Source organism: Leptonychotes weddellii, chromosome 7, assembly GCF_054177405.1.
Source record: "Leptonychotes weddellii isolate Sample4059 chromosome 7, ASM5417740v2, whole genome shotgun sequence".
Lineage (NCBI taxonomy): Eukaryota > Metazoa > Chordata > Mammalia > Carnivora > Phocidae > Leptonychotes > Leptonychotes weddellii.
Window position 1 is genome coordinate 87832441 of NC_138375.1, and position 21997 is coordinate 87854437.

Consider the following 21997-nt stretch of genomic DNA (forward strand, 5'->3'; position numbering starts at 1 on the left):
TGCAAAGCCAATATTAAAAATTCCAAACCAAAGTGCACAGGTGCTATGTGTTGAGAGTTTTGAGGCCCAACTCAGGGCCCTGTGTTGAAAAGACACCTGCTTCTGCACAAACAATGAATCATGGAACACTTCATCTAGAACTAATGAAGTAATGTATGGGGATTAACATAAGAATAAAAAAAAATACATTTAGAAAAAAAAAAAAAACGGAAGAAAAAGGAAAAAAAAAAAAAGAAAAGACACCTGCTTCAGTATAGGGGCTTAATATTTAACATTATCTGGACCCTAAGACTCTAGCAGGCAAGAAATTTACTTACTGTCCTAAAAATTTCATCACTCAAAAACTGAATTTTTTCACATGTCTTTTACTCTGCTGTACACTGCATTTTATTTATTTTGGAAGTTTATTTTGAATGATCAGTGTAATTTGGTTATAGTCAAACAGAAGCTCTTTCTTAATCTTGCATGTTGGATGAATAACTTATCAAGAAAATATTTTATAAATTTTTCCCAGTTGCATGTAGTTTAAAAAATAGCTTCTCAAGAAAAAAAAAACAACAACTCTCTCACTTGGAATGAGAAGAAAATTATATCACTAATTCACAGGAAGCGATAATCTGGCTAAATTAGTTTTTGGGATGCATTTTGACTGTTAAGAGTTAAGGTTTTAGAAACTGACAGTGAGGTAGTTTGCATATAAACATGAATCATTGCTGAGAAAGACTTCAGGAGGCTTCAACAAGGGAGAAACTGCATCTTTCTTATAGATTGTTTCTCTGTATATTTTAAGGGCATCAGACAATTCTTAATTGATGGTCATTAATTCTGAGTAATTCTAACAGAAACTTCCTCTGGGGGCCTTGGTTGTAAAGTCTTTTTATGACAACTATGCTCTGATTGTCTTCCAAAGAATTCTCTTTATGTTGCTCTATCATCCGCTGTCCACCCCTGACCCTGCAAAAGTATTTTTCTTTTTATTATAATTCCCTGGGAGTGTTCTTAGTAGGAAACCAGTACCATACTAGATTCTTCTGGGGAGATGGTATGAGCATTAATACAAACTTTTTTTAAAAAAACTGACACCTGATCCTTCACTTTTTTTCTCCTTCCCTTCAGAAAACCTTGTTGGTTAAAAACCTCTAATGTTATTAATCATGTATGAAGATGACATGTAGATATAATGTGCTTAACAAAGACACTGTGGTAGCAGCTGAAAACCCTGTTGATTACCAGTGAACCCTTTGACCTCCAGTTCCTGATCTGCCTATCAAAGCAGAGTTATTAAATGTCAAAGTTGGGCCCACTGTGGCTTTTCCATAAACTCTTGAAATTTTAAAATGAGGTGCAGCGAATGCAGATTTGGATTCTGGATTCCAAAGAGACAGAATTCACAAAGAGCCTTCTTACCCTTCAGCCTATTACTTGCTTCTTAGAGAGGTGTCCCCAGCCTGACACAGGCAACCTCTGCCCTCTCCTCAGAGGGGCCTCTTGCCCAGCAGTTACTGCCTTTGAATGAATCCTGGTCCACTCTGCTAAGGTCTCCGCAGTCCACAGCAAAAATAAGAAAGACCGGGACAATGTAGTAAGATTTCATAGAGGTGAATGTATTCCATTTAAAGAACTATCTTTAATTCTCAGATTACATCCTTCAGTTTTTGTGTTAAAATATCCTCTTATGAAATGAGGAGGAAAGGAGATGATGGTTTTCAGCGTCCTTAAATGTTTGCCTTCCAGTAATTTTTCTGGCTATTGTACTAGCGTGTGAAGTCCAGAAGTGTGGGAACCACTGTTCTAGAATGTAAGCAAGGGTGCAGATTGTGTCTTTTTCACATTTCTATCTCTACTGTTCACAATGGGCCCTGCTACATACATAAGTAAGTCCTCAGTAAATGTATATTCATTGATAAAAACATGATCCGCGTTATGGTAATCTGCACTAGCACAGCTATACATTTCTAGGTGTCTGGAAAAGAGTAAAGCGTTCACCAGTGCTGCTAAGCTCAATCCTGACATGACCTCTGCCCTCCCAGACAGGGCATAAATAGATCAATGGAGCCATTACCCAAAGAACTAATAAGAATCACTTCAGAACTGGCAAGCACTAAAACCAAATTCTGTTTTGGCTTTTAAATAAATTTTCATTGAGAAATTGAAAAACCTAAATGGGCAAAGTGATGTCAAAGGTCTAGATTAACCAAACGTGGCAGTTCGTGGGCAGAAGTCCTTGATTCATGTTATAACTAGTACTTTATTACTTTTATTTATAAATACTATTCAATACCCCTGACTCTGAACGGCGAACTTGACATTTTGGTACTGAGGATAGTGGCCTGCCTGGCATCTGAGAAGTCAAGCAGGCTGGAATACCATTGCCAGATGGCGTTGCAACTGGGGAGGCGTGAGCCCAGGACTCTCCTTGGGTGGAGGGAAGGGCCCTGAGAGCCACCATCTTGGCGTCTGCAGTTGTCCTAAGCAAGATGTCACGCCAGCCAGACGCCGCAGACTGAGGGCGGTATCCCCGGCGTGCAGGCAGTGAGACGAGCAGATCTCCTGCAGACACGTGGCGGACTTACAGCTATGGTGCGCAGGCGCGCACGTAATGGCGCGAGGATGCAGGGGGAGGGCAGGAGAGACAAAGATCATCAGCTGTGTTCTGTGAATTAAGGAAAGCCACTTGAAGGGACAGTTGCACAGTGGCCTGACCCGCTGGAGGGGGGTGTAATTTGGGGGCTGTCTGGGAATGCTCTCGGTGCTGTGTTTGTCTCATCAGCTGTCCTGGGAAGAACACGGGATATGTTTGCCTGTGGAGGGCATTATTGTTTCAGGTGGATGGGCAATTTTAGACAATTCCCAATCATACAGAATCTCAGAGCAAAGACGAAAATGTAGGTGGATTATATGGCTTACATTTCTTCCCTCTAGGCCAATAGGTTTTAGGTTTGCTCGCAGTTTTCTGCTCACCCGAGTGTTCCACATCCTGCAGGAGAGGACATCGTAGCAAACCTGAAATTGTTCCAACCTGCTCACTAGGTTTTCTTTCTAGAAGGTTCTTTAGCCAGGGGCAGCCATTCCACAGCGGCATCTGTATTGCGGTGAGGAGGCTGGTGACAGGCTGTAATGAAAGAGAAGGTGTGGCTGGAACTCCTTTATTTGTTGTCTTGCTGTGGCATTAGCAAACCAGCCAGCATGAACAATAGATGACCCTTTGTTTTGGCGCGGCCGTTCCCTCCCGCCCGCCCCTCACAGCACTCCCGTGGTTGTCTCACTTGGTAGCTGTTCCTCATCATCTGCTCTCTAACCTCGTGGAGGAATAAGGCAGCTTTGAGTATGTACCAGTCTCCCCCCTTGGGCCGGACAGGCGTTTTGCTTAGAAGGCCGTCTGGTTTGCAGTGAGGCGGCAGCAGCCGAGGGCTCGGGAGCGGGGCGAGCCGTGCGGAGCCACAGCGCCTGGATGCGAGGCCCGCCTCCGCCGCTCGTCAGCCGGGGCCCCACTGAATCCCTGCAGGCTGCGGTTCCCTCATCTCCTCGGTGGGAACATTGTGAAAAGGACTGAACGAACTAAATTTAAAGTGCTTCACCCGTGCCTGGCACGTTGTAGGGCTCAGTAAGCATCAGTGGTTGCCACCGTTATTTTAAGTCATTCTGACCATTAAACGGTTCTCATCATCTGTATAAACCTCTAGCTTTAAAGTATTAGTTATGAATGTATAAAATTGGGGGAAGGTGTTTATAGCTTTAGCTCCATGTCATCTTTACTTGGAATCTAGTATTTTTGCCACAGAAGACCTTTCCAAAAGGTTCTTGTGAAGATGTGAAGACCAGAAAGAAAACAGGCGTGAGAAACGATGTGTGAGGTGGGCCAACAACAGAGAACGTGTGGAGGACTGTGGCAGAGGCACTGAGTGTGGATGTGGGGTAGGGATGGAGAGAGAGAAGCCAAGCAATAGGGAACACACCTCTTACCGCTGTTAGCAAGTTTACAGTTGGATGTGAGTCCATCTGAGCTCGGACAATTGCTGTTCTTTTATGGGACAAATGTGTCCTATGTCACAGTTAAGACTTCTAGTTTTTTACTATCACTGTTCTATATAGTTTTCCAGATAGCTGGTTAACCCTGTACTTGCTCCTTAGAATTTCATAGGTAAAAATTTTAAATAAAAATTACATTTATTCTTTCTTAAAAGATTAGAGAGAACCTGGGTTAGCCTTGTGTTGTGACTGAGAATGATCACTACAGAATGTCTCACAAAGTCCCTGCACGTGAAGAGTGTGTAACAGGTTCATAGCAGGACGACTGCGAAGAGAATAGCGTGATGACAAATTCAGTGGGTGGGAACTGGACATGGTCTGATGTGGTGTGCCTTCCTCAAAGCATATGTTTGCCTAGGGGTACTGTCAAAGAGGAGTGTCCCCACCTAACAACAGTTGACCTACCAATAGCTATTACGGACTGCCAGAATGCCTTCCAGCTGTCAGCATGAAAGGTGACTTGGGAGAAAATTAAAATTTAGACTGAAGAGCGTGGTAAACGTACAGATAAATGTTAAACAGCATCCCTACCTTTGTCGTAAACCACTCTGTACATCACTTGGTCTAGCACATGACGGTCCCAGACTTAGCGGAAAATAGCCGGACGTGGTATTCCTCTCCCGGAGTGCAGACCACGCACACCAGTGCTCATCTGTGACGCTGCCTTCGGGCTGCTGCTGGGAGGGGCCTTTCCCGCGCTCTAGAGCGGTTCTGCCTCCTCCTGCCTTCACCGCTGGCACGTTCTGTTGGTCTTTCCATTGTCCAGGCTCGTGCTGCTTCCGGTTACCACCCTTGGCTCTTTTGCAAACTGCCATGGTCCACCTCCTTCTTCATTTACCCTTGTACCCCTCTGCTTTCTGACACCTGCCATTTTCCTGAACTTCTCCAGGCTTATCCCGGCACTGCTCCCCTCCCAGAGGTGGTGTCCTGGAAAGGTCCCACAGGCCAGCCACAGTCTGTCTTTTTTAGCTGTCCTCACTGCAGCCAGCCAGAGTTCGAAACAATTTCAGAGTTTTGAGGCTCAACTAAGGTTGCTCTCTAGATAACTGAAAATTTATTACATTTAATTAACTTAAAACTTTTATCTTTGTGTTCTTCCAAAGAGCATCATTTTCTAGAGCTAGAAAGGAGGTTTTCAGTGCTTGCAGTCAAGTCCCATGGTTTGGACCTTGTGTGGGTTTCATTAGTAAGTATGGCTGTTGTTCTGTTAGCCGAAATTGCCAACTCCTGAGATTCGTGTTATCTATGCTTTTTCCTCCAACTAGTTTAAAAACTTGGCAAGTATGTTACATTGGTTTCCTGCAAAATGTTAACATCTGCATCACAGCACGTCTTTTCATTCACAATATCCAGCAAATATTACTGAGCACCTGTTACATGTCTTACATTGTTCCAAGCAATTGGGATACATAAACTGACAAAGTTCTTTCTCCTCATGGAGTTTACACTGAAGGTGGGGGAGACAGACTATAAACTAAGTTATTTAGTATATTAAAAGGTGGTGGGTACTAGGGGAGAAAAAAAAAGGTGTAGCCAGGATAGGAGAGGTCAACTATGCTGACATGATAAGAGGACAAGTTATAATATTAAATAGGATAGTCAGGGTCGGATTCAAGGAGAACAGATTTAAGGACTTGACGAAGATAAAGGAGTTAGCCATATGGGTAATCAGGAAGAGCTTTGCGGGCCCAGGGAACAGTTAGAATGAAGGCCTTGCTGATAAAGAGTGATGTGGGCTCTGAGAGAAAGAGAGGAGTCAAAAATTATCCTAAGGTTTCTGGCCTGAGAGGGTGTAAGAATTGAACTCCCATTTGCTGATATGAAGTGCACAGGGCAAAGACAAGATTGTGAAGCAGGGAGTGGCAATCAAGAGTTAGGTTTGGACATAATTTGTTAGACATCTAAGTGGAGGTCAAGTAGGTAATTGGATATGCAAATCTGGAGATCCGAGTGCAGGAGATGTCAGCCTAGAGTATTTAAAGCTATGGGACCACGTGTGATCAATGAGGAGAATACAAAGAAGACAAAGGATTGAGCCCTGGGCAGTCCAATGTTAAGAAATTGGAAAGTTGGGCGCCTGGGTGGCTCAGTTGGTTGGGCGACTGCCTTCGGCTCAGGTCATGATCTTGGAGTCCTGGGATCGAGTCCCGCATCGGGCTCCCTGCTCAGCAAGGAGCCTGCTTCTCCCTCTGACCCTCCCCCCTCTCATGCTCTCTCTAGCTCATTCTCTCTCAAGTAAATGAATAAAATCTTAAAAAAAAAAAAAAATTGGAAAGTTAATGACAGCAAAGGGTACTGAGAAGGAAAAGCCAATATGACATCCCACCTAGAACGCTGGTGGATGCTCTAAAATACTTGCAAGGAGGGCTGTCCTGTTTTGGTCTTCCTCTAATCCTGTGCTGTATTTTTTTTTTTTTTTTAAACTTGCTGATTGAAGGTACCACTCCCATTAAGCCTGGGGTGCTGTCTGAGCTGTGTCCTAGAATGGGGCTGGGTACTGGAAGCCAGCCACTCTCTTGTCTGATTTGCCTTACTTCCTGTTAGAGAGATGGCTGCCTGGAGCAAGGGAATGAGGCGTAGGGGGCGTGGGGGCAGCCTCCTGGCATTATGCTTTAGTGAGCTGAGCTGGGTCAACAAAAACTGGGGTGCAGGCTAAGCTAGGTCCACATTCCCAGGTCTCTGAGTCACAAGGTAGACCCAAAGGGGATAAACAAGGGGTCTCCTGCTGGGTTCCTAAATGAGTCCGTGGCTATTTCAAAGAAATGAGTTGAACTCTTGACCTTTGTTATCCAAAGTGAACTGTGACACACCCATGAGGTTTATGGGAAATGCTAAGACAAAACTGTCATGTATACTAAGAGAAATCAAGTTTTCTGCCCTCAAGGGGCTCAGAGTCCTACTAGGGTACTGCTCTATCCTCAGGGCTGAGTATAATGAGGGGCACTGAGGTAACTCAGTAAATAGTTGTTGAATAAGTCTACAAAATTAACACTGTGACGAACAGCTGAAGAGGGACAGGGTAGTGGAAGCACACAGACAAGACCATTCTGGCAGGAAGTGGTGACGAATGTTTCACATGGAGGTGACACTTGACTTAGGTGAGAGGGGCTATTTCCAGGTAGATGGAGTACCCCAGGGGTCAGCGTGAATAAGAGCCCCATGTTCAGGGAATGCTGATGTGTGGAGTGTGACCGGATTCCTTGAGTATTACTGGCCTAAAAGTGTGTAAAGCCTGTGAAACCCCACACCAGCCCACTCCTCCCCCCACTGCCGTGGCCACTCACCTGCTTGGCACCAGGACACTCCGTGGACTCACCTCGCAAATTACCTAATTGGAACCCAAATTTATCAAAAGCTGCTCCGCCTGCTGCCAGCTGTCTGCTGTGTGCTCACTCTCCAAAGAGATGAGGATATCTCAGAGCTTCTTGATTATAATCTAGTGGAGGCTAAGTGTTGTATCCCTCTCTGGGAGCTTCTCCACAGGTTGGCGGTGGCACTAACGGCTGGCCTTCTTTTCTTCGTGTCCTTAGAGAAGTGCTTTGCAAACTGAGGTCTAGTCAGTCTTTGCTATTTAGTCTGAAAGCCTGTCTGAAGAGGAAATAGGAATGTGATGTCCAAAGATCCACTTGTTATTCTTTGGAACAGGAGCCAGCCTTTGTTTCTCACATTTTCAGGCCAGGAAAAAATGGCCTTCTTCTGTACAAATGGTGGGTGACCCACAAAGGACAAGAAACCTTGAGTCCACTCCCTTGGTCAGCCAGTGGTGAAAGAGTGACAATTGTGTGATTGATCTGGAGGGAAGGAGGTGATGGTGTAACAGCCGGAAAACACTGTGAAACAGCCATGGAGCCTCTCCTCATTTCCCTCACAGGCTGAAGAGCTGTGGTTCAGACTGGACTCCCCCCCCCCCGCACCCCCATTCCTGGCATCTCATGAAGCTGGAGATGGTCATCTTCAGACCAAGTAAAATACTATTTATTGTATTCAGGAACTCCTAATCTTTATAAAATTGGGTGCTTGGCAGGATCACGGAGATGTTTATCTTCCCACCTAAGGTATTTGCTTAAAACTTAGATTTGATAACATTATTTCATTCCAGGGTAGTAGCAAGAAAATTACCTAAGATGTACAATTTTGTGGTTGGTCCAATCACAGCAGTGAATAAATGTGGACCACAAAGCAAGAAGACTAAGACTTTTCTTGGTGCATTTCATTGTTTTTTGTTTGTTTTTTAGCACCTCCTAGGTTTTAGACACTGGAAATGCTAGGATAAGACACAGTTTCTGCCCTTTTGGAGCTTACGGAGTCTAATTATTTGAGTAAAGTCCAAACCACATGCTTAGGTTGCCCACAGAGACGAAAGATTCCTGTGCAACAAGATTCAACTGCTGGGAATCTGGGGTTGAGTCTGAAAGCGCCATCCAGGAAGGGGAAAAGGTTATTAAAACAGCAGAGACACGGTGGGCACTGCGTTGTGAGAGCTGGTGTCCAGCTCATCATGAGAGAGCCAGCACTGTATGGCCGGCCTCACCGAGGTCGCCGGGGTTCTGTCTCCAGCCTGTGGTGGCATCTCAGGTAGTCCAAGTAACCATTAGTTCTTCATTTTTTTCTCTCCCAGATAAGGTTGAGTCATCCCCAGGTGACCCCAGGATGAGCAGATGGTACCTTCTGGGGTACCATCCTATCAAGTGGAGCTATGGCAGAGGTTATCACAGCTCTGAGTCACTGCTGCTTTCGGTGGTGACTATTTCCTTTGGTTGCTGGCCAGTATCCTCCTCCCTGCTTTTCTTCCTCCCCGCTGGACCAGCCATTGCTTAGTCAGGCACATGGGAGGAGAGGCCAGTCAGAAAAGCCAAAGCCTACTGGCCTAGTCGCTTACTTTCTCTATCAGTGATGCCCCCCTCTCAACACAATAATGCATGAGGGCAAGGTGGTGGAAAGACCCCAGAGACCACTCACTATAGGCTGGCCTAACTTCAGAAGCTACTTTTTAAATAGCCATACAAGAAGATCAGACCATTTTCTGGCTTGGCTCCTATGTGAAATTCAGAGCACACTTCACCTTCCATTTGGTCTCTAGCTATAACCCACAACCACACTGAGAGTCCTTGGCTGTACTCCAGATTGAGGACCAGAAAAACCATGCTCAGTTTGCACGCAGACTTGGTATTGGTATGTCTGACTATATTCTTACGCCTATTGTCTCACATGCCTATTTAAGACTTCAATTTTGCCTCATAGTTGGTGTCATTAATCCTGTTTGGGATTCGGGGCATAAGTTTGCTTCTGAACACTGGGATTCAGAGGCCTGGAACAGGGCGGTGTGACGAGCTAAACCAGCCAGCTAAGAGTCTCTATTTCCTTTCTTGCTGACACATTTCGTTCTCATTGATTGGTATCTGTCAAGTTATTTTACTGGTTTCCACGGTGGGCACTGTGGTTTGGAGAGATTTTATTATGAGTTTAACTATGTTCCAAGCACTCTTTTGAGTACTGGTTTTAGAGTGGTAAATACATAATACAAAAATGCCTGCCCTCGTGGACTTTCAAGTCTGGGATGGAGATGGTAACAAAAGAAGTAAAACAGTAGGTTGAACTATAGGATGTGTCCGTTTTTATAGGTCAAAAATGGTTAAATATTGAAAGTTTCATATGACTCAAATATGTTCTATGTTAGTAATAAATGCTAAGGAGACATAAAGCAAGGAAAGGGGGGAGGTGGGTGGTTGGAATTTTAAGTAGAGTGGCATGGAAGACCACACCCACAAGGTGGCACTTGACCGTGGCCTAAACGGTGTCTGGAAGGAAAGCACTGCAGGTAAGAGGAACAGCCGGTGCAAAGGCCTGAGCATGCCTGGTACGTATGTCCAAGGAAAAGCCCTCTGGCTAGTGAGGCTGGAGCAGAGAGCACAAGGGCGAGAAGGGCAAAGTTGAGTTTGAATAGGTAATACGGAGCCAGATCATAGGGCCTTGAAGGCCAAGGAGACAGAAAGCTGGATTTTACCCTGAGATGGGGAACTTTAATAGGTTTTTTCTCACTTTTACTAAGAAGCAAAAAGAATCTGTTTGGGTAGGGTTTTATGACTAAGTAATGCTTATTAGGGCCCAGGAACCACCACGGCCCAGGCTGCTCATAAGCTGCACTGGGCCCGAGAGCAGTGAAGTCAGGATGTGGTAAGGTAAGGACTGACTGTGGCAGTCACTGGAGAGACAACCTGAATTGTTTAACTTACTGGAATTCCTTTGGTACAGAGCCTTTGTCTAAATACTAGAGAGATGAAAAATGGGATTTTTACATTTTTATTTATTTTTGCTCACCTGAAGGCCTGTTTTCTGTCTCTCGTTGAGACGTAGGTCTTGCATTTTCATGGCGTCAGTTGTGTTAATGACAATCCGATGAGTGCTGGGAGGAGAGGTCACCAGCCAGGGCAAGGTAGACAGTGAGGTTTCCTCCCTCTGAGAATCTGGATAAGGCACTCCTGGTGTTTGTGTAGGCTGGCTGCCTGTGGTTGCGGCCCAGACCCGCTCCACTGGGGCTTGCAGACATGCCCGAGCCCACTATTTATTACCCTCCCACCCGGACTGCCCTGTAGGCTTCTCCGTATCAAGCTGAGGCTCTGACAAACTCTGTGGTAAGGAAAGTCTCCCTGCTGTCCTTATTCATAAACTGATTGGCCAGTGGCTACCACAGGATTTGAACATGGGCTGAAGCCCCTTGGGAAGCTTAGCTGAGCTACTGGAAAGGGGAACAGCCCGAAGTGTGGAGGGTAGTGCTGGAGTGAGCGTTCATGACAGTGCTGTGAAAAGCCATCTGAGGTGATTAAAAGAAGGTTTATATTTATTTTAAAACTGCCTACTTTCCAGAAGGACCTGAGACAGCCAAATTAAGGTATTCTGAATGTCCCACGACCAGCTAGATCCCAGCTCGGGGAGCAGAGCTGCTGGGGGACAGCACGCTCCGTGCTTTCTGTCTTTGGTCCCAATCATATTAAAACACATTACTTTTACTTAATTGGGCTTGTTTAAGTCACATAATACAAATGATATGTACAATTAATATCTCAGTGGAGACAATTTAAATATGAACACTCTGGTCTTTTTTTAAAATATTTTTTGAGAGAGTGAGTGAGAGCACAAGCAGGGGGAGCGACAGGCAGAAGGAGAAGCAGACTCCCCGCAGAGCAGGGAGCCCGGTCTGGGGCTCAATCCCAGGACCCCGGGATCATGACCTGAGCCGAAGGCAGACGCTTAACCGACTGAGCCCCCCAGGCGCCCCACACTCTGGACTTTCAAAGGGACAAGCAGCTAATGCTCCCTTGCCCGGGACGGGACAGGCCACAGAGTGCCTCTGAATCCTTACCCAAGTCCCAGCCATGGTACCTCACTGTTTCCCGGGTGGAAACTGAGGACCAGAGGGAGGAGACTACCAAAGTGCCGTCTACCTCAGGTGAGGTTTCCTAGGGAAGGAGATGGGGATTAATCAGGCTTTATCGTAGGCTTTAGAAATACAGAAGACTTAGCTCAGTAGACTTAGATCTCCCCAGCTGAGTAAGATATGTTCAGATGGAGACTAGTTTATTCTTCCAAGGGTATTAAATTATAGCTTGGGTTCTCCCCTCTCCCAAATTATTACACCTTTCAAAATATACCCTCAAAACGGACCTGATTTGCTTATTCATAAACGGTAAACTTTAAACTGCTTGTGTTTATATATGGGCGAGGTCTGCCAAAGGCTCTAACCTGTTACCACTTGCTAGTCTGTGTTCCAGTTTTGTTAAGGCTGTTACTGTTATGGACATATAAAGTATCTTTTTACACACTTTAATATCCACAACCACTTTATGAGTTAAGCATTAGTCAGTTTTACAGGTGAAAAATCATACCCAGACAAGTTAAGAGACTTTTCTAAGGTCACCCAGCCCATAAATGGCAATAGCTTGGATTCAGACCTCTATGGTACCTACGTCCAAGCTCTTAACTACTAACCGACCCACCTCTTAACTTAGCTAGTCTTTGCTAAAACCTTGCATCTTTGAGCACCAACACATTCTCCACTGGCAGTCTTACTCTTGGGGGAATTAGCTCCATGCTCCCGGTCATTTCTAACAGCACCTCTCTGGGATGCCTCAGTCAGCTGTCCTTTCACTTAATGCTTCTAACCCTGGAGTGCATTTCCCTACCTACTGCCCAGCACTCTGACCTATGCAGAAATAAAGGGTTGCAGGGTTAGAAAGACTTCTTTTTTGAAGCACTCTTCTTCAGTGAACATATGAACCACTTCCCTGTATTTCATTTCACCCCCCTAAGGCCTCCAGAGTAGAACAATGGGATTAATTTGGGAAGTAGGGAAAATCAGATCTGAACTGCCAGGCCTGGCAAGAAGATGCCATCATAAGGTGAAGACAGCTATGACAGTTGTAATCTGTGGACTGAAACACTTGTCCTTGATCATCCTTCAAGCCTAATAGCCACAGATTCAGTCATGTTCTTTTTGTGAGAGAGTTCCTGTAAATGACTTAGAAGCTTTGGTGTGGTAAACCCAGAGAACTTTAGTAAAGGTAGGAAAAGAGAATTTAGAACCACGATTAAATTATGAGGATAGAATTGCTACTGCAAGCTATCTAAAAAAAACCGCTTTTGGGGGGTATAAAGTTAGCATTGATTTATATTAGGTGTCATTTTGCAGAGAATACCATTTTTCTCCTGCCACTTAAAATATAAGCCATCCTCTTGAAACTGTTACAGCACAAAAGCAGCTGTAGGCAAAGTTCATAAACATCTGGGCAACGGGGTACATTCCAGTAAAACTTTATTTACAGGGACGCCTGGGTGGCTCAGTGGGTTAAGCGTCTGCCTTCGGCTCAGGTCATGATCCCAGGGTCCTGGGATTGAGCCCCGCATCAGGCTCCCTGCTCAGCGGGGAACCTGCTTCTCCCTCTCCCTCTCCCCCTCTGCCTCCCCCGCCAAGCCTGTGCTCTCTCACTTGCGCTCTCTCAAATAAAATCTTAAAAAACAAAACAACCAAAACTTTACAGAACCAAGTCCACATTTCACTTGTGGGGGCCTTAGTTTGCCAACCTCTGCTTTAGACCAAAAGGGAAATGCTCACTGTAGTAAGAGTTTTGTGGGAAGAACTAGCAACAAGTTTAATTTGCTTTTGTAGAAGAGAAATTATTAATGGATTCACATTCCAGCATATACAAAAGGGGCTAAATATATTTCTAAGAAAGTGATGGTATTTCTCGATCAGGTCAGATTAGTTGCATAAAATAGTCCCTGCTGCTCCTACAGAACAGATGACAGCCTCTCTGTACAGTTACTCACTTTTACACTGTGAAGCCACGGGGGTTTTCACCGGTCTTCTCTTCTGCCTTGCAGGCTTGTTCCTGATCCTGGGTCTGATACTCTACCCTGCTGGCTGGGGCTGTCAGAAGGCCGTAGGCTACTGCGGACACTATGCGTCGGCCTACAGGCCTGGAGACTGCTCCTTGGGCTGGGCCTTTTATACCGCCATTGGGGGCACAGTCCTCACCTTCATCTGTGCTGTCTTCTCCGCACAAGCAGAAATTGCAACCTCCAGTGACAAAGTACAGGAAGAAATCGAAGAGGGGAAAAACCTTATCTGCCTCCTTTAGTTTGGAAGAGACGTAAATGCCCTTTTTCTTCCTGTGTCACCTTGTGAAAGAGTACCCCTCTGGTTCCCTCCTCTGAGTCAAGTGAAGAACAACTAGCCTTTACCTACCACAGCCTCCATTGCACGGCCCCAGGCCTTAACAGGACCAGTGCAAGGAAACATCCAGCTGCGTGCGCTCCAGGGCCACAGGTCCAGCTGTCAGAGATGGAACAGGAACCCTGACCCGGAGCTGACGAGTCTGACTCCATCTCCTCCGAAGCTCATGAAGGATGATAATCTAAATCATTAAGGCAGCAGTTCCTCTGGTAACAGGAGATGTGAGCTGGATTTGCAGGCTGTGTGGAGATGTATTTCTGCTACAAGGTTGCATGCCTGTAAGCATCACTGCCTCAGAATGGGGTTTTGGGGTTGGTGTTTTTGTCTCCTCCTAGTTCTTCCAAGTCGTCTCAGAGACTAAAATGAAGACTGCATACTTACTGGGGATAGCTTATGTGTTCAAGGGCATAATAAGGCACTGCCTCTTATGACCAAAGGGGTCAGCAGGTCAGTGTGGAATCCCATTGTGGAACTGATTCTAGGCTGAATTCCAGGGTAAGGTTGGATCACTTGAACTGTCCAAGGTTTTAGAAATCTGAGTAAGGAAAGAATAAGGACCTATATGATCACGGGAATAAAAGTAGAAAATCCTGCTAGGGAAGACAAATTCATTCCACTGCCCAGCAGTCAGGCTACCGCCAGTACTGGCCCAGTCTCCTCTTCTAAAGGAGATCCCATATTTTTCTCCTAGGGTTAGGATCGAGCTTTGACTGCCAAAGGAAACCTCACCCTATTTCCTCATTCCAGGAACAGAGGTCTCCAAGCCAACTGTGGCTCATTCAGATATTCACTGAGAGAACTTGCCAGAATCTCAGCACTTGCGGGGAGACCTTTTCCCACTGTTTGGTAGTCAGCTATATTTCCAACCCCAGCAGCAGTGGAATGACCTTTGCAGGAAAAAGAGGAGCTAGTCATGGGAGTTCAGTTTCTCCAGTTACTAGTGTTGTTTCTGGAAGCAGACTGAAAGAACATTCAAATTACTTCAGTGGGTGAGTTGCATCAAGCCTTCACACCCAGAGAAGCAAAGAGTGGAAATTTAATGCAAAAATGAGAGCTAGACCAAGCTCATAGCACCTGCCTATGCCTGTTTACAGAAAGAATGGAACACCACTATTAAAAAGGATTCAGGATCTTATAATCTAGTTTCTATAAATTGCCAATAAAATTGATGCAGAAAAATGGTATTCACCACCACCTCAAATTTACTTTGGAATGATCTCAGTGGCAAGAACCTAGCTGGGTATTACCGAAGCTTCAGAACTTCAGAATGATACAGAAACACTCCTGCACAGTTTAGCAAGTTTGGAGTGGACCTACAAGATTTCTGGAAGAATTAAAAGTACAGGTCTATTTGGGCTTATGAATCTGTTCCCCTAAGAGCTTGCTTTGTTTTGAAAGCTTAGCAAATAATGACTTTGCACCTTCTTTGGGTAAGGTATTGTATGCTAAGTGCCACCAGGCATAGAAACCTGAATCAGATTTTACAACACCGCCTGAAGTGAATCATCTCCAGGCTGAGTCTAAAACCATGCCTTGGTGCAAAACAAACAGTTGCTTTATATGTAGACGGACTGGAGCAACTAAACCTTTATTCCCTTCTGGCCTTCGGCCTATACCACAAATCATCTTATCACCCAGATTAAGAGCTAAGGGCGAGAGGGGTGGTGGTATAGAACCAGGCCTTAAGCAGTTCACCTTTCTTAGACCAAAGTTCAGAGTAAGCAAGATTTAAGTCCTACGACCTTTTTTTATTTTTTATTTTTTTGAAAAGAGAAGGGGTAAATAGTTCTGCTCATAGCAGCCTACTGTATGGGCTCAGGAAACAATTAACCCTATCTCTAACACCAAACAGAAATAGGGTATGGAAGCCGATGGACAGGGCTCCGGTCCCTACTGTGTATTTTTATGCTCTAACCAACTCCCAGTGCCCACCGTAACTATTTTTTAAACCTTGGCAGTAATTTTCATTCAAAAAAAACAGCGGGGGAGGAGGGATTCCTTTCATCAGCAGATTCGCTCTACTGTTTTATTTCTGTACAAAAATCAGTGTTAGGAAATGGGTTCTCTTAACTCCCTTTTTACAGACAAGTTAAAGTCCTAAGCCCTGAGGACCTTCTGAGAATGGCCATCATCTTTACTACCTGACTGCTCTTTGGCTAAGGTGGTGGCATCTCTCTAGAACACCCTGATAAAGCAGTAGTCACAAGTGAAAATGTTACTTCTCTTGGCCGAAGGAATTCACTTGACAGTGTTTTTATTCCATTAGTCTGACTGCTACAGACAGCAAAGCACATGCACACACACACATCACCCCAAACCACTAAAACTACTTAAACACTGACTTAATAAGCAGAGCAGAGATGGAATTTCTGTAGCAGAGACAGAGTAAGAACTAATGTTGGGCCTTTTAAACCTTCAGTCTATTAGCCAGGCTTTGATTGGGGAAAAATAAAACGTTAAAATCATGCTAGTCTACACCAACCTGTACAGCTATTTAAAAACCACTGAATATGAGGAATGTATTAGAAATATGTTAAACAAGTGGACTGATTGTTGACCCACATTTTCCTAATAAATATCAATCATCTAATCACCTCAGTCCAAAAATCTAATACACCTGGACCATTACTACGACCAGAAAAGTCTTATTTATTTTTGCCTGCGTTTGCGCTTAAAGTTTTGTGATGGGCTGGGCTTCTCAATGACTCCAAGAAGGCAGAAATACTTGCCTTGGATTCTGTGGATTTTTTAAACCTGTGTGCTAATTCAACGATGTTACACTTAATTGTGTGAGGGTTTTTGTATAGTTTTCAAACATCTGTGGTGTAATGATCTTTGTTAAACATGTAAAGTGCCATAGTCTTTTTTTATGTGTAGCATATTTAAAATATATATATATGTATATTATACATACACAAGTCGTGTGAAAGATGTGCAATAACAAAGGTGTATGTAAGTTTTGTTTTTTTTTGGAAACTGGACAGGAGTCAGAACAGGGATTGTTTCTGTTTCGGCAAAGGAGAGTTAAACATGTTCGCCTTCATGGCCTAGTCATTAACCCATAACAATTTAAATGCTACACAAACCGATGTGAAGAAAAGACTGGTATGAAATCATTTATTCCTGGGTCTACATTAATATAATCACTAGATATACGTGAAAATTAAGCCAGCACCAGGCCCAGTTAATGCTAGTCTTTCATGTGAAATGTGAAGCTGCCACATTGCCTTTTCTGTTAGTGTGAAAACTAGTAGCTGGGACATAATCACTAAGGAGCTTTTTCTTAACATGCTTTGATAGACCACGTTAATGCTAGACCACTATTTAAGGGCTGATCTCACACCTTCTTAGCCATAAGAGTCTGGCTTAGAACAGACTTCTCTGTGCAATAACATGTGGCCACTAGGAATCCCTGGCCTGCATTTCTGTTTGGGCAGCGATGACTCCCAAGGGCCAAAAGAGTTAAAGGCATGACTGGGATTTCTTCTGAGACTGTGGTGAAACTCCTTCCAAGGCTGGGGGAGTCATTAGGTGCTTTGGAGGAACTCAGCATCACTTGATATTCAGTAGCCACTTGAGCCAAATAGAAAACTGTATTTACCGCTAATGGACTCAATTTGAGCCTTCAAATTTATGGTTATCCTATTATATTGTAAACTAATACATTGTTTGTCTAGCATTGATTAGGTTCCTGTGCATATGTATTTCACAATGCCCTCCCCTCCCCAGATCGGAATTAAACCAGATTTTGGAAACTCACTCTGATTTTTTCAAGTCTAAGTATATTGGTTTCAACAATTACATAATTTTCTCAAGAAAACACCTACCATCATAGTAAAAAAATTTAAAAAAAAAGAAAACACCTACCAGTCAACTTTTCTGTTAAACACTAACTTATATGTAATATTAATGATGGGGGGGAAATGTTCAGGTATTTTAACTATTCCATTCATTAGTACATATGTATCTCTACCTTAGGTTAGCTTTAACTTCGAGATTAAGGACCTATTTCTTTCTTGGAGAAGCATCAACATAAATGGGGAGAGGGGAACTCTCAAATATTATACAAATATCTTAATTTTACAGTAAATTTAAGAAATATGAAAATGTTTCCAAGCATTAAAAACACTTTTTGAAGAAATATGTATAATAGCGACAAAGAAAAAAAGTCAGTTGAAGGGCACAGTCTCTTCCAACAAAAATACCCAAATTAAAGCCAGTTCTGGAGGAGGTGCACACCCACCTTTCCTGAAGGTAGTCCTGCCCACAGAGAGCCTCATCAAGAAGGAGAATTCTACTTTAGAAATTCAAAGATTTCTAACACTAACAACACTTCTCATAAACTCTTTCAACTCTGCATACCTCAGGAAGCACTTATCTGAGAGAACAGACAAAAATGGCTCTTTCAAAGCCCTGTGACAGCTGAAACTACTTGTATGCTTTGGCTTCTAAAGATACCTGACACCTGCTAAGTTTCTAATAGAACCAGAAATTAAAAGCTGACAAAATTATCCAAATCACGAAAGAAAAAAATTTTCAAAAGAATTATGATCTAGGTAGTCCAAGCAAAATTGGAAATCTTCACTTGCTTTTTCAGCTTTCACATCTTTAATCGAAAAGAGAAAGGACCCTAGCTTTACGTGTCAGCAGAGGCTGGGAAACCCTCACATGTGCTTCGCATTTCATCCTTAGTTTTGACTTGGCAATTGTGCTACTGGATCAACTTCCCACGATTGATCTTCCTGGAACACTGCATTCAGCTTACTGCTAGCTCTCCTTAAAGTCTTTCCTTAACCTTAATCCACTTAAGAACAGTCTTACTATCGAAAAATAGGAGTTATTTTAAGTGGGTTATTTCAATAGTTTCCATTAATTCACTACCCTTTCAACCCTCAAACACTAAAGAACAATGGCATCAAAGCCAACGTTTAGCCTACTCTTCAGAGCAGCAAGAACCAGTAATTGGCTTTCTCTCAGAGTCCCTATCAGCTGCTTAATCATTTGGCTGCTGTCCGTTCTACTATCTTCTTCCTTGCAGCTTCTTCCTCACCGTGGAGAGTTCTGCAAGATAAGTCTTGAAGCTGTGAACTGCTTTTTGCTGAGGTACACAGGATGTAGATAAAAGCATAAATAAGTAAGAGGAAGCAGTAAAACCACATGGAAAGGAAAAGTCAATCAAGTAACATGTAGATATTAGCACCTCTTTGGCTTTTTATAGTCAAATATCCTGAAAAATCTAACTCCTTTAGATTGTTAAACCTACAGGCAAGCAGTCAACCAAGTGCCTAAGGGGGAAAACCACTATGACCTATTCTCAAGAGAAGAAAGCCTGAATTAAGGCAGGTGTTGGTGAAGACCATGAGATGAATTAGAGATGCTTTGGAAAAAGAATGGACAGTTTGGTGACTAGTTAGAAGTGGAGGGCTTGAGGGTGGGAGGAGAGGAAAGGAGAGGAAAGAATCCAGAATGACTCCCAGGTATTTAGCTTGGGCAGACTGGGCGGAAAGTGATGGTAATCAGCAACATCAGAAAGCAGAGAGGAGCAGAAACAGTATAAAGGTGGAAAGGTTCGGCTTAGGCTGCCAGAAGTCCTGTGTGCAGCCAGGAATATACTCTGGAGAGAAGACCAGGTTAGACAAAGAGATCTGGAAGTCATCAATATGCATGACAGACAATAAGAGTTCTTAATTACTGTGTACTTTCTATGTCCACATACTGTGTTAAGCACTTAATTCATTTATTCATCAAAACCCTATGAACAGAAATTATCCTCATGTTACAGATAAGCTGTTACTCAAGTAACTGAACTAAACTGAATTTACCCTAGGTTAAAATGCTAGTAAGTGGCAAAGCCAAGGCTCAAAGACAGGTCTGACACCCAAGTCTATATTCTCAAACAGTGGTAGTTTCCTTGTACCTAAATGTACTTTCCATGTACATTTCCTTGTAAAATGTACATGATGAAAATAAGGCCAATACAAATCCTGGGGGAGCACCAACATCTCTGTGTAGTTAAATCTTGGAATAACTTCTAAGTACAACTCCAAAAAGACCACACCATAAGATGACAACTGATAAAAACTGCTCTCTCCTCCCTTTCAGAGAAAGACCTGCTAGTTCTTCTTACCTTAGAAGAAGGTCTCAACTCACTCAATCCTGTAAAGTGCCCCTAAAAATTCATCAGGGTATATGCCTGTGGGTAAGCAGATGATTATTTGTTAGTTATTATTATAAATAATCTCTCATCCAGGGTAAGCAGCTATTCTTAGCTAAAAAGCCTATTTTCTTCGTAGTTAACCTAATAAGGATTTGACTTCAACTAAAGTTTCTCCAAACATACACACAAATGCCAAAGACTATTTGGTAATGGTACAGCAGGTACTCACCCACATGTTGGAGAACTAGGCCTTGGTGTAGAGACTTCAAATACATGCTGTAATTTTTTTTTCTTGGGTACTGACTTTTTTCCTAGGGTCCACTGTCCCTAAAGGATGGATATGAATTATGGATATGAATGTGGAAAGATGGAACAGAGTTGGAGAGAAGTGATACCATGGGTACCATGGCAGAGGCAGCCCCATATGTAGCAGGAGTCAGAGAACATGGGTCTAGCTGCCCCTTCACCAGTGCTCACTGAATGACTGGGATAATTTTCTACTCATCTATAAAAATGGGGCCCATAATAGAAACTATTTCATAGGTCTGGTGTGAGGATTAAGTGATGTATTAAAGCAGTTAGTACACTCTCTGGTATAAAGTCCTCAATAAGTAAAGTTACTAGAAGAAAATTAAGAGAATGTTCTGTCTGCCCAGACTGTCATTTAATCTTAAAAATTAAGAGCTGTGCTAAAAACTTGTGAAGAATAACATAACTTGTTAAAACCAATCTAACTTTACCGAGAGAGGCTCAATGGATTGGCTACCTGAGGCCACCATTTCTTTTTCCATCCTAATCATCTTTAACTTAGTGCTTTCGGGAAGAGGAAGATTTCTCTGTGGATGCAGTATACATGGTCACTCCTATTTAGCAAAACCAAAAAGATAAGGAGGTTAGTGTGACTTAGCCCATCATCTCTGGGACAGCAGAATCTAAGAAAACAAACCTGTATGTCAAAACCTACTGGTGGCAAAGACTTTAGAAAAGGAACATGCAATGTTGGCAGAGTGTGGAGAGAGAAGCCACTGCAGACAATACTGATGGGGCATAAACTGATAAAATTTTCTGGAACAATTTGGCAGTGCACATCAAAGGTCTTTAAAAATACGTTTGTTTGGGCACCCGGCTGGCTCAGTCGGTAGAGCATGTCACTCGATCTTGGAGTTTTAAGTTGAAGCCCCACACTGGGGGTAGAGTTTACTTTAAAAAAAAAAAAAAAAATGCTTAAGTTTTGACCCAGCAATTTGTCCTAAAGAAAGAACAAAAGGCTAAGCCCCCAAACTTAGGAACAAATACATTCCCTGATAAATTATTAACAAGCATCTTTTCCAACCACAGTGATAGGAAACTGGAAACCAATTACAAGAATAAAACTGGAAATTCAAAAAAATGTGGAGATTAAACATGCAACTGTGAACAACCAATGGGTCAATAAAGAAGTCAAAGGAGAAATAAAAAATACATTGAGATAAACAAAAAATGCAAATACAACACACCAAAATGTATGTGATGCAGCGAAAACAGTTCTGACAGAGGTTCATAGTAATACAGGCCTACCTTAAGAAGCAAAAAAATCTCAAACTATCTAATTTCATACCTCAAGGAACTAGAAAAAGAAGAACAAGCAAAGACCAAAGTTAGAAAGAAAAAATAATAAGAAATAAATGAAACAGAGACTAAAAACAAGAAAAAAGATCAATGGAACTGATAACTGGTTTCTTTCAAAATATAAATTGACAAACCTTTAGCTAGACTTACCAAATCCATAAAATCAGAAGACTTTACAAAGATACCCCAGAAATACAAAGGATGTTAAGAGACTATTATAAACAATTATATGCAAATAAAATGGACAACCTAGAAGACATGGGTAAATTCCTAGTGATATACAACCTTCCAAGACTGAATCATGAAAAAACAGAGACTCTGAATAGACTGATTACTAGTAAGGAGAGTGCATCAGTGATCAAAACCTCCAACAAATCAAAGCATAGGACCAGATGGCTTTCTGGGTGAATTCTACCTAACATTCAAAGAATTAATACTGATCATTCTCAAACTCTTCAAAAAAAAAAAAAAAA

The 21997-nt window shown here is 43.0% G+C and overlaps 1 protein-coding gene across 1 annotated transcript in view; it reads left to right on the plus strand.

Moving 5' to 3' along the window:
* LHFPL2 (LHFPL tetraspan subfamily member 2) overlaps positions 1-17518 on the plus strand; it is a 153930-nt gene extending 136412 nt beyond the window's left edge. The window contains exon 3 of the mRNA XM_081826693.1: positions 13408-17518. Within this exon, the coding sequence (XP_081682819.1) occupies positions 13408-13664 (257 nt within the window). The 3' untranslated portion in view covers positions 13665-17518. The remainder of the gene's footprint in view (positions 1-13407) is intronic.
* Positions 17519-21997: the final 4479 nt, after the last annotated feature.